Source organism: Arachis ipaensis, chromosome B09 (assembly GCF_000816755.2).
Source record: "Arachis ipaensis cultivar K30076 chromosome B09, Araip1.1, whole genome shotgun sequence".
Lineage (NCBI taxonomy): Eukaryota > Viridiplantae > Streptophyta > Magnoliopsida > Fabales > Fabaceae > Arachis > Arachis ipaensis.
In genome coordinates this window covers 12363353-12376561 of record NC_029793.2, presented here as the reverse complement: position 1 = coordinate 12376561, position 13209 = coordinate 12363353, and the positions used below count along the sequence as shown (strand labels likewise).

Here is a 13209-nt window from a genome sequence, read left to right as displayed (position 1 = left end):
CTCTCTCTCTCTCTCTCTCTCTCTCTCTAACTTGAAATATTAGGTAAAAATGATCACAAAGTTTTATAGCTAAGTGCTTAACATCAACCATATGTTTCTTGTTGGATGTCTATAGTTTTGTACATAAAATTTCAAGATAGATCCAGAAATCAAGAGAAAACTATTAGAGAACTTAATGAATTAAATCTGCAACGTTGCTTCTGCCCTAAGCAGTGCAACGGTGAAACTGATCGAAGCATACTTGTTTCATGGGAGAAATTGCAGTAATCAACCAAGTTGATTACTCAATCTTGCTTGTAAACTAGTGTCGGGTACTCTGGATTCCACATGTTCTTCTTCACATATTCCACAATTTCATTCTGCAATTCCCCCAAAAAAGCAAGTGCACTTTAGAATGTGAATTTTTGAAAATTTCGTAAGCATGATTCTAAAACACAAAGTACGTTATTATTAAGACAATCCTATTACAAAGATAATGAAAAGATAAATTGCAGTGCTATCTCTCATATGGCCAACAAGTAAGATTGTTACCGACTGATTCCTATAACTCAGTCCAGATTTCCAACATTTTCATTTGACCTCGAAACAGAAATTTGTATCTTATATTATTTATTAATTAATTTTTTTTTTTGCCCCAATAGGAATTTATATGTTAAATAGTTGAGGTTATATTATTCTCCATTTTTGTAAGGTGAGCCTGACCATGAAGAAATTTATGCAGAAGACATTAAAATAATGGGTAAAATAAAAAGCCAATTTAAAGTTGATGGAGACATTAAATTTCAACCATCTTATGGTGAATGTTACTAGTTTAAATGCTATGTTCACCCACAGTTAATTTACCTGACTGAGTTTGCGGAGCTCTCGAGCATCCATGCCATTGTGTCCTTCAGCTAGATCCTCCTCCACAGCTTCCTTAATAACAGCAGCAGCTACCTCTTGCGTGATATCTCGAATTCTGCAGATATACATGTTTAGAGAAAGATGTTGCTCCTTTCTAACTAGCTTCCAGTCTACATAGAGCTAAGAAAAGTCAATTGATACCTGGATATTGAGGGGAAAATAATCCCTTGGATGACCTCGTCATCACTCATATATGCTGCCAAACTTCAGTTTCCAATAATCAACCATACATAATAAAAAAAAAGTGTATAAGATAATCCTTCAAAGTTAAACCGCAATGTGGTGCCATAACTCATGAGCATCCGAAGTACACATAAATTGTTATGCATGACATGGCAGTAGTTATGATGCATAAATAATCTTTTCACCAGAAAATTCTTTTCATACTAGTATTTTCAAATTTTATTAAATGTAGAAAGATTTACCGCTCAGCAGCAGCCTGTAGCATACCATCGGAGATGACTCTAGAACCAGACAAGAGTGTTCCAAGACCAATGCTGGAACAAAAACATAACTTATTGAGGAAACTAACCATATTTAATACAACAGCACAACATAGAGAAAATTTTAGTTTATAAGTAAAATTTCCAACTAACCCTGGAAAGAGGTACATGTTGTTTCCCTGGTTGCAGTGGCCAATGCGACCATTTCCTACATAAAAAAAAGAAAAAAAAAAAAAAAAAAAAAAAAAAAAACCCCTAAGTTGTTAAGTTACAGCTGTAAGTTGCCCCAAGAGAAAATAAAGAAAACAAAAGACACTTCTATGATGAACTAGTTATTTAAAACGTACAGAAGATTTTCACAGTTCAAACTTCAAATGCATGGCAGAACAAAAATCAATTATAACAAGGTGAAACAAAATACAATGCTTGCTTTCTAAGAAACAAGAACTTTACTCACATAAAAAATTAGTTAAACCTATATTAGATGCTTTCTTAGGTTATCATCCATAAAACCACAAGTTAATCAACATGCCACCAAGGTTGCTGACAAGCAACAAACTCAGAAATCTAACCAAGCATGAGAACTAGGTCCAAAACTAGCAAGTACATATATTGTCGTATAGAATTGGACACCTAGCAACTAGTTGATGTAAAACTCTTGATCTTTATAGGGGACCTTCCCTCTCAGACATGTTGAGAGATTGGAAAGCTATGCTTTATAAATAAATCTTTAGTTTTTTGTTTTTGCTTTTGTATAGGGGATCCCTTATCCCCCTATTAGTATTATCCTTCTCATCTTATTTATTATTTTTTTTAATCAAAAAAATGAAAGACAATATATTGTGGGGTGTCAATGGATGTTTACTTTTAAAGGTTGTCCAAATGGATCCATTGATAGATTAAACTCAAATCTTTTGTCTTGAATATAGTTCAAAATCAAAACATGCATCTAGTTATGCACTGTTCTATGGTTAATTTCCAATGGAATTCATTGTTTGGAATTGTCCTGAAACTTTGGATCAATTTTCTGTTGATCAGGTTTGCTGGTTTTGGTAGAAGAAAGGAAGCCAAATATTAATGGCAGTGTGTCTGTGCCATTAAGAAAATTTATTGTATGTTTATAGGCAATTATCATGGTTTGTATATTTCCAGCAACCATTAAGGAAACTTTCTGCATTAGGATATTTCATGAAGGAACTACTATTAAACTATAAAGATTAGCTTGCGGGGAGAATGTATAGTTGTAGCATACCAAGATCCACATCCCTGAACGGACTTCCACTTGCAAAAATAATGTTGTCACCCAATATGGAGAATGCTACTTCAGGGGTGCATTCAGCTGTCAAAAGACGAGGGACATGATACAAGCAATTATGAACATATGTTGTCCGCTGCAATAGTATGTGATATTAAGAAAACAAGAGTAGATAAAATAGCCATACCATTCTTTGTTGGATTTGACATGGCAAATATAGCTGGTCTTGTTGATGTTGAATCCTTGAGGGCCTCTAATACCTACATAACAGAAAGTCATCATCAGTACCATGTCAAAGTAAGTTAACAACTCATTTCTACTTCTGAATTCCATCCCTTGGGCTAAGGGATCAGATTTATTAGTAATTCTTTGTAGTTTCTATGCAAGCATTGAAACTAAGGGGCTGATCATTTTCTTCCACGCATTGCTGCTTCTGTTGTAGTTAGTAGAAAAATAAAAAGGGGAGGAGTGTAACAACGTGTCATAATTACTTGGGTTCAAATGCCTGAGTGCTTAGAAACACTACATGGTCATTAGGGAGAAATTCCATGCATAGTTTCAAATATGGATAATTACTGCGAATTATTTCCAACAACTGTAGATTTCCAGTGCCACACATTAGTCACATGCCAGAGACACATTCCTACTCCACACATATGATAGCTACGCTTTTCAGGCAAAACACGTCTAACACATGCATCATTCCGGAGAGTTCCATTTTATCTTCAATTATTTATACAAATTCTACAGACCAAAATATCACCATTTTATCCATTTAGCCAACCTCACTTAACAGCAAAGGGAAGGCATGGATTTTGTTATACCACACAGAATTGAAAATTTCATATAATATCAAATAGAAGGATGCTGTATTAATAATCTGAATTATAAAAAACTTAGTAAAGTGTGTCAATTCCTATATTTACAGTTTTCGATCAATGGTTAAATTTAAGTACAAGATATATATACCTCTTTTGAGAATAATCCTCCAACAGCAGATAATCCCAGAAGGACATCAGGCTTCACTTGCTTGACCTGTTACCGATGTTCAGCAAGAATATATTAAGGAAGCAGCTCAGCAATTCTTACCATCATAAACACAGAAAATTCAGACAAATAAGTGTTACAGAAGCATGTTGTAACTTTACATAAGGAGTCTACAAGCTAATAACTCCCACAGTAAATATTAGCATGCAATCTAACAAATATTCTGCAGTCATCATTCTTCAATTTTATGGCACCTTAACTGAACTAGGAGTGAGAACAATTATTGTGATCATCATACTCGTGCTAAGAATTTTTCCATATAAAACTGAGTGATACTAACTTAGTCTCGACATTCTAGAGGGAAAAACTATCAATATTATTCCATTGATCAATCTCATTGTGATTTTCAAAATTGGTAAATCAAGTAAAGAGATAATTTTCACAAACCACTTCCACAAGGCTTGCTCCTTCCCTGAGTCCTTGACGATCCATTTCTTTCAAATTTCTTGCAAAAGGTAGGGCATCTGGATCAATATTTTCCCGTCCTTCAGTGATTAACCCCTGTATTTGGTAAAAACAATAAGCAAACTGAATAAGACTTGTAATCCATAAAAACCTGCCAAAAATCTCATTTAAGTTAAAAACTTAAAATTTCACAGGCTACTATTTTTTGACATCTTCAAAAGTGCTAAAAGAGGGAAAGTGAGGTGATGTTTAAGATGAAAAACAGTGAATCATTGACTAATCAAAACTGGAATCTAAAGCAAGCCAGTGTGATAAAAGAATAAAATGCTTTCATTGTGAAAAAGGCAAAACAAGTATGTATATTTAATGATATCAATTGTTTTAAATCACAAGTCGTTTACAGGACATTTGAATAAATAATTAACTCATTAAATATATCCAATAAAATAGGGTGAAATAAGTTTGATTTTCCATTAGATATACTACCTAACAGTTTTAAGTTTTGGAAGAGATGGTTCATAACATAATATCAAAGCTTCTAAGACAAAAAGGTATAAATTTCAATTTCTGTTTCGCCCATTCTTTTGAATAAAAATCAATATTAATACAAGGTATCTGTGGACCTGTGTATTTTTGTCCAAGCCTCAAGACAAAAAGATTGGCTATTATGTGAGGAGGCGTATTAGAAACTTTTCAACCATGAATGCATTTTGGCATATCATGACAGAAAGCAAGCGAGTTTTTTTCTTTTTCCCTTCTGAATTTTTAAAACATTTTTGGACTTTTAAAATGTTTACAAATTAATTTCTAAAATGTATCATGTATGTCATATCAATGATTATTAGATTGCAGCTGGACAGGGTATTCGGTTCAATTAATGATAAAATAAGTATTTAAAATACAAGAACTAAACTAAAAATGTAAGTATTTAATTAATGTAACATAAGTATAAATCATCAGTTGTCGAAACTAAAAAGAACTATTTTATACCAATAGGGAAAACAAGAATTAAACTACAAGTACCAGGAAATACAATACCTTTGCGTCAACGACCCAAAATTGACTCTTTGCACTCTCATAAGCAATCTCATTATTCCCCAACATCCTTGCCATTGTTTTTCTTGCAGCATTGAGAACCCCAATTCCAGCACTGCAGCAATAAAAATAAAATCAAAGAAGCAATAAAGCAATACAGAGCAAAATTGGCAATTCAATTTGGAGGGATTTCACAAACAATAATGTGATAACAAAGCTACTTTATACATAGCTCCCAACCCAAGCTATCAATAACTTAAAAGGTTTACACTTTGTTTGTTCCTTTCTAATATCAAACTCCTTTTACCCTCAAAACTCTCTGGAACAGAAGTTTGAGATCCCAACAACCTTGTTAAGAACACGGAAGCAACAAAGTCTTGCACTCTGAAAGATCCATTTTGAAAACAAGATTCTCAAAGAACTATATTTTTCTTCGGGCAGCCATTCCTGACAGAATTGACAAAAACGGGAAGTTTCAGAAGTGCATGCTCTTGTTTTGTCCCCAAATATTGCACGTCATTTACACCGTCTCCTCTTTGATAAAATTTCTTTATTAATCAATTCTAAAGAACATGTTTAACTAGTTAGTTGTATATCTTTATCGTATGTATCAACTCCTAAGGATACTTTTGCATTGCAGACTGCATCTTAGTAGTGCTATAAGAAAAAGTTTTCAGGTCAAATCCTAAATGCTACTTTATGATTTCACAAAATGGCTAACTAACCTTCCAGCACCAGCAACAACAATCTTCTGCTTTGGGAAGTCAATCATTGGCCTCCCTTGTGCTCTTACAGCACCTAGAAGTCCAGCAATTGCAACACCAGCAGTTCCCTGCATGCAAACGTTCACCCATTCAACTATGTGGGATACCATGATAGTATCTATACAAAATTCCACTTTATGCATAAATCGGTAAATTCATAATAATTCACATAACTTGCAACATTGAGATTCTCCTTTTCAAAATCTCCAAGCCATGGTATACTTAAAGGAAAACTATAGATTTAATTGCTTGTCCCAAAAATTAGCATCCATAACATTTAAATACATATTTAAAAGTACATCAATTATTTACAAAAGATGGAATTATACATCATCTGATCATGCATACATAAATAATATTAATGAATAATAGCTTTCCAATCTCTTAACATGTCTAAGAGGGGAAGTCCATTAAATTGATCACAAGGTTTACACCAAATTATCCAGATAAGGCAGAATGTCTAACCATATCCCACAAAACTTGTTTGTCTAAAAATCTACCAATGAAAGTGTGTGAAACATTTTATGATCTTATATAAAGAAATTTATACCTGCACATCATCATTGAACATTCTGTAGGTATTTCTGTACCGCTGTAATAACTTAAATGCCCACTTGCTTTGAAAATCTTCAAACTGCAGCCACACGACAATAAATAAATATTAGCCTTATGGCAGAAAACAGTAGCCCTATGAATAAGGTCAAAAATTGAAAACAAATTCAAGTTACAATATCTATTCCAAATATCACTCCAATACCTGCACAATCACATTTGGCCAGCGAGTAAAGACAGCCTCCATGAATTCATCCACAACAGCAACATAGTCATCCCCATCAAGGCGGTGTTGCTGCAATCCCAAATCTACAAAGAAATGTTTAACCATGTTTAGACTTAGAAAGCTTGTGATAATAGGTAGAGGGGACCAGCATAAGCAGTCGTCATAGATGTTGAAAGAAAAAGGGAGTAGACAATGACAGATTTGGGAGAAACCATGTCTCAACTACACAACAGATGCTATATATTATTATAGACAAAGAATCATAAATACATTAAACATATAAGAATATAGTGTTCCATAATATATTATTAACATCATATTTAAAATCCTGATATGCTGCTCTGTGATTTTCGTTTGAAGGGCAAGGACATGATCACTTGGTCAAGGCTGAGAAACTATACTCAAATGATGTCATTCATTTATTAAATATTGTCTCTAATCACATGGTTGTGAAGAAAAGGACATGCACGTACAAAAAAAAAAAAGTTGTCTGATAAACTTGACACCTTGATGATTGAATTTCAAGCACTTGTGCCAGTAATTATGTTTTACTCAATTACACCCCTAGTCAATAACATGGTTGGAGTGAGTGACACCTTGATGGTTGAATTTCATGCACTGCGGCATTAATTATTTTTAACTCAATTACAACCCTATTCAATAACATGATTGGAATAAGTGACAGGGAGATATATTAGTATAAAAGAGGAAGAGAGAGAGATTAAGTGCGACAATAAACTAAAGGTAACTTGTAAAATACCCTTTATCTTTGTAACTTCAATGCTTTTAAATCACTTTCTTAAATTATAATATATATAAATGGAGAAAGTATATATTTGAATAAAGGTAGGGACAACCCCAACATACATTAATTTCAACACTCATTCAATAAGCAATATCATTCACCAAGTGGATATTGAAAGACTTACACAAGGGATCTTTGAGTAACTTCCCATTGTTAGTACCAACATCAATCATGACAGGAAGAACCTATGGCAAGAAAAAATAGGAAGGAATTGAAAACAAAATGAAGAATATCTGCACCACTCCACCAAGTATTAAAGCAGATATGAAACTATTATCATAATTAAGAACACTTGTAGTGGAAGAACCAACAAGAGTATAAAGGAAGGTCTTCCAAAAACACCGCAACGCTGTTCTATACACAAGAAGGAAATTAATAGGTAGTTAGGTACTTCCCCCAGTTCACAATATCCATCACTTTGGTTATCAACACATTAATTAAGGAACCAACAATCAAGAATTGATTACTAAGACATAGGGTAAATGTTTCATTGATTATTGTGGTCAATATTGCATGGAAGGTAGTGATGGAAGGTGCTTAATAAATACTTCATTGAAATGTGAGAATGACCAATATATTGAACCAAGAAAATTTCTTCAAAGTGACAGTTATAGTGTACAGGACGGAATACTTGGAATCAAACACGGAAAAAGAAACAAAAAATAAGTATTTAAGGTAAAAAGCAACTTCGATCAAATAAGGCTTTTTAACTATTTATCACAACATTTAAAACAAAACTTGGATATTTTAACACAGACAACTTCTAGCTGTTAATTTTGTCAAAATTTGAACAGCTTGAAAGAAAGAATAAAAGGAAAATGTGCAACATTATACCCTTTGAGGATTTATCCCAGCAGCTGCAACATACAGATCAAGCTTCCCAATGGCAATGCCAATGCCATGAACTCCAAGATCTCCAAGTCCCAGAACTCTGCTCCCATCAGTAACAACAATCATATCAACCTGAAAAGAACATAAAAAGAGATGTCTCAATTTCGTAATCAAATAAGTTTCTGGTTATCATCCCGGGACATTGATCAATATTTAATAAATTAGATATATTCCAATGAAAGAAGAAAATTGAGCATGATGTCTTCAGTGTAACATGATACGCAAGGGACAGAAATTTTATCATACAATTTCAAAAAATATTAAAACAGTTGTATCTTCATTCGGTTAAAATAAATCAATCAGCAACATCCCAACATCGGATAACACAGAAACCAACAGTGGTTGTTGATAAATTTAGGAAGTGCCAAAAATATTACATGGCCATTACCACATTAATGGAAGTACATAACAAACAAAAAATTTTGAGCGCAACGTTGAGGTCTAAAATACCATTAATCTCTTTCACTTTTTAATGTAGCACAGCACAAAGCATTAACCAAAGAAAACACAACAAGTAATTTCACCCAGCAATCCCTTGATTTCTATCATAGATTCTAACCATAGTTTTCCGTAGGCAGCATCTCTCTATAATAAATCCTTCAAGATTTGGTTCTCTCACGAAAATTCCAGAGTTTTAAAATCCATTTTGATCAAAACACAAATCAAATTGCTTAATTGAAAGAACAAACTCCCAGCTGTTAAAGTATTTTTTCGTCCAGCTGCTAGCCCTGCTTCTATGGAATATTTATCTCTTGCAGACAGTCATCACATCATATCAGATCTGGAAGAAAAGCCACTGTTCATAGCAAACTGCACAAAGAATAGTATTTGTACCAAAGCCTGCTGTTTGTTGAGCAATGGGCGAGTACGTTAGTGGATTTGATAGATCATTATGTTGCCTTATATAATCACCAAGCATTTGGTTTGGGTAGTATAGTCAGAATATCTAGCAATTTGTACATCAAAGAAGCCATTTTGATCACTCCATATTTTCTGCTGCTTTTCGAGTACCTATATCTCTCTTGGTGTATGTGGATAAAATTATTAGAGGGTGAACCTTGGCATAACAGTAAAGTAGTTTCCTACTAAGTTGAAAGTCATGGGTTCAAATCATAGAAAAAGCCTCTATTCTTGCAATTTTGGCTGCATAAATCTATCATTCACAATTGCCACCAAGTCAGAGTCTCTGTACTAAATTGCACCTTTTTATTTGGATATGATAATAATAAAAGGGTAGTCCTGTGCACAAGCAGCTTGTGCTAATGCACTTGATAATTGCATCAGCGGTGAATTTGGAATAAGATGCCACAAGACTTCTCTTCAAGCACAGTTTCATACCAAGAATTCAGTGCACTAATGGACTGCACATTGAGGTGATAAAAGTAGTAAGATTACTTTAGAAACCCAAAGAAAGTATGAACTATGAAATGATTTGCCAACTTGAAAGCTTAACTTGTTAAAATTCTTATGGTCAATGTCAAACTTAAAGGATAATGGAGACTTTACTTCACATTCTAAACAATAAAGAAAACAGGTGGTCAAGCTAATAAACATCATATTCACCTGTCCCAATATTGCCTTTCCTATATTAATCTCATCTCTCTAGACCACTAATTGAAAGGCTAATTTTCAAAAACAAGGCTGCGGGTCATGGTTCTGACTAGAGAGATCACAGAAACATTAGTACAGTACTTTTCAAACCAGAGCAGTAATAATTCTGGGCTAATTGTTAGAAATCGATTACACTCGAACAACATAGTAATAAAATCTAATTATACAAACCAAACATGTTAAGACATTAAGGATAGATATATATAAGTAAAAGTACCAGCTAAATGTTTACATGGGATACTGTGATGCGGATAATTAAGGACCTGCTCAGCGGGCCAGTTATAGACCATAGACATCATTTCTCCGCGATCCTCAGCACTAAAGTACATTCCTCTTGGCCTTCTAAACAATCCACTATAGTTCTGACATACAAGCCCAACTGTTGGAGTGTACACTACTGGTGCATATTCCTCAATGTTTGCAATCAAAACCTAACCATGTAATACATGTCACAGAAGTTAATCCCATTCCTTGGATAAAACAGGATTATTAATATGCACCAGTACATCTTTAATTACAAAGAGAAGTAAACAGGGCAAGTTTAATTATCCAATTTATGACTGGAATGCAACATACAAACAAATGATATGGCTTAAAACCACATGATGCAGCATCAACTGAATTCCGGCCGGGCACCGCCCCCGGGGGGGCGGGGTGGTTTTGACACTAATGTTACTGTGTTTCTGAATTGAAAATAATTTGGTTCTGCATTTTGGAACCCTAGTTCATACCAAAGCCAAACTTCATGTGCCTGCTTTATCTCTCATTTTATTCTAAATTACATTTACTCACGGCTTTTATATCTTGTTTTACCCTCTTTATTAATGCTTTGTTGATAATAATGCTTTTCTGCTGTTGATGCATCCTGGAAATTCATTTTTCAATGTTATACTACCTTTAAAAACCTATACTTTTCTGTAAGGTAAATGTTTAGGGTTTAGGGTAGGAAGAAGAAGAAGGGAATCAGAGGAAAGGGAAACGGAAACAGAGTTTGAGTCTCAATAGAATTTGATGACTAATGTGAAAATGAGTTGAATTACTCAGTTCCATTCAATTCTGCTTATAGGCCTGACTCTTTTTCGGTTGATATAACTGAATGTGGGATCATTTTCTAACTGACTTGAACAGTTAAACTAAATCTTGCATGTGGGCAGTGAGCTGGCATCATTCAGTGCCCCCAAAACCAAGTTTGGGATTCTGCTAGTGACGTAGAGTGGCATTATATTTTGACATCTCAAAACTTCAAATGTTAGTTGGAACAGTAACATACCATTTTCTCTTAAATTCTATGCAGTTTTACATGCCACATGTTATAGACACCTTGATCACTTTCTTCATCATTTTGTAAGGACGGAAAATATTGAAAGCTAAATAATCATCAATCAATATCTCTGCCTAAATTGGTTGGTTAACAAAAGAATGAGGCAGAAAACACTGAACATACCTTATAGTACATAGTCTCATTTCTATCATGCAATCGGTTGAGTATCCGCCATTTGGCCAATGCATTAGGATCAGAAGGTCCATCTCTTGCTTGAACTTGAAGTCTCTTCAGATCAACCACTATCAATTCAATAATGTTAGCAATAGATATATTAAAACAGAATAGTCCAAAATTCATAACTTTACGGATAGAAAAAGAAATAGCAGTAAAAGCATCCTCCTAAGCAACCACAAGGCTAAAGAACAAGTTCAACATTGGCATAAGACCAAGGAAAGTACAAGTACATACTGAATCGTTCAATCTGTAGATTGGGAGACATAACATTTGGAGGAAGCAGTCCTCGTAGATCAAGACGATCACGCTCTGTCATAGAAAAAGCTGTTCCCTAATGTGAAGGCACCAAAGTTAATATGAATTAGCAAATAGTAATAATAATAAAATAAAAACACTCCAAATGAAAATTATGTGACATAAAAAAAGTGAATACACATCATCTCCTGCCTAGAACTTAATGACCAACTACAAAGAAATGTCAAATGAAGAAAACGGAATCTACCAGAAAATCCATCTGCATTTTCTAGTATCCCATAAAATAAGCAGGATAAAAAGGAATTTATGAATTACGAATGGTAGATTTTCTGAAAAGGAATTGGGAACCGGTTATTCAAGAAAATAATAGTGTATACAAGTGTTGGAAAGCAGATAAAAGGAATTTTATTGGACAAAATTTACACAAGATAAAAAGTTATACGTTCAAACCGTGAAAACAGCTGCTGCTATTTACATCAGGTTAGTTTAGGTTGCCTACATTACAAGCGGCCCTTCCCTAGACCGTGCATACTGCATAACACCAGATGCTTTGCACCGGACTGCCTTCTTACTATGACAACATACCCAACAGAACTGAACTTCTTTTGTATTAACGTAATACACAAACAATAATGCAGTTTGCACTTAATTTGACCGAAACTGAAAGTTGAAACTATTAAATGCCAAGATTAAGACTAGTATTACCACTGAATTCAATAAAATAGAAGTTGATCAGATAGCGCGTAGACACGCACACACAGAGACAGAGAGAGAGAGAACTGAGAAAAGTGATTTTTCTGTTGGAGAAAAAATAATTTGACAACACGAACACACCCTATAGTTACTGAATGCATATGCTATTACAACTAATAAGCAAGCAACTATGAAGAATTTTATGGTTGTTCGGATGAAATTAATAAGTCATCTAAGCTAAAAGTGGCTCCCAAAGCAATGAATCCAATTTGATTAACATCATAACGATTAACAAAATTTAAGATGGAGAATTTAAGAGTATTTATACATACTTTGTTGAACCAAGGATCGTGGAGAATGTCGAGGCTGCGCTTGTGGACGATGGTAGGGCGGTTCCCTTCCGTGGTGGTGAAAGATCGGTGCACCCCGGCAGTCACGTGCCTCTTGAGCCGTTGGAGGAGCGACGACGAAAGGCGCACGTGGTTCGAGAAGATCGGCATTTTTGGGTGAGGTGAGAGAAGAGAGATCCAAGTGAGTGTGTGTGGATGCGAGTGCGTCAATGTTAAGCGGCAAAGTGAGTAATGGAGTGGGGCCTCTGTTCTGTATTATTATATTTTTATTGACTATCGAGAAATGAGCATTGATCTGGGGACTGCGAGGGAGGGACGGAGAGGGAGTGGGTGCTGCTGAGTAGGGTCTACGTCGTCTTCTCCACCATTACTCTCCTTCATTGCGGTTTGATTTTGGAGGGGAATTTCCCAATTTGTCAACCATTTTTTTATTTCTTTTTTGTTTAATTATTTTGTTATTTTTATAGTTTTATTGA

General features: G+C 34.5%; 1 protein-coding gene across 1 annotated transcript; it reads right to left on the bottom strand.

Moving 5' to 3' along the window:
* LOC107617619 (NAD-dependent malic enzyme 62 kDa isoform, mitochondrial) lies at positions 1-13135 on the bottom strand. Its single transcript, XM_016319426.2, has 19 exons — positions 12716-13135; positions 11670-11766; positions 11382-11500; positions 10201-10368; positions 8270-8398; positions 7560-7620; positions 6610-6713; positions 6403-6486; positions 5814-5920; positions 5092-5203; positions 4036-4149; positions 3571-3636; positions 2789-2861; positions 2599-2685; positions 1500-1554; positions 1329-1400; positions 1045-1107; positions 844-958; positions 1-359 (listed from the first exon to the last, which is right to left on the bottom strand). The coding sequence occupies exons 1-19, from the start codon at positions 12881-12883 to the stop codon at positions 285-287; spliced, it is 1869 nt and encodes a 622-aa protein (XP_016174912.1). The 5' UTR covers positions 12884-13135; the 3' UTR covers positions 1-284.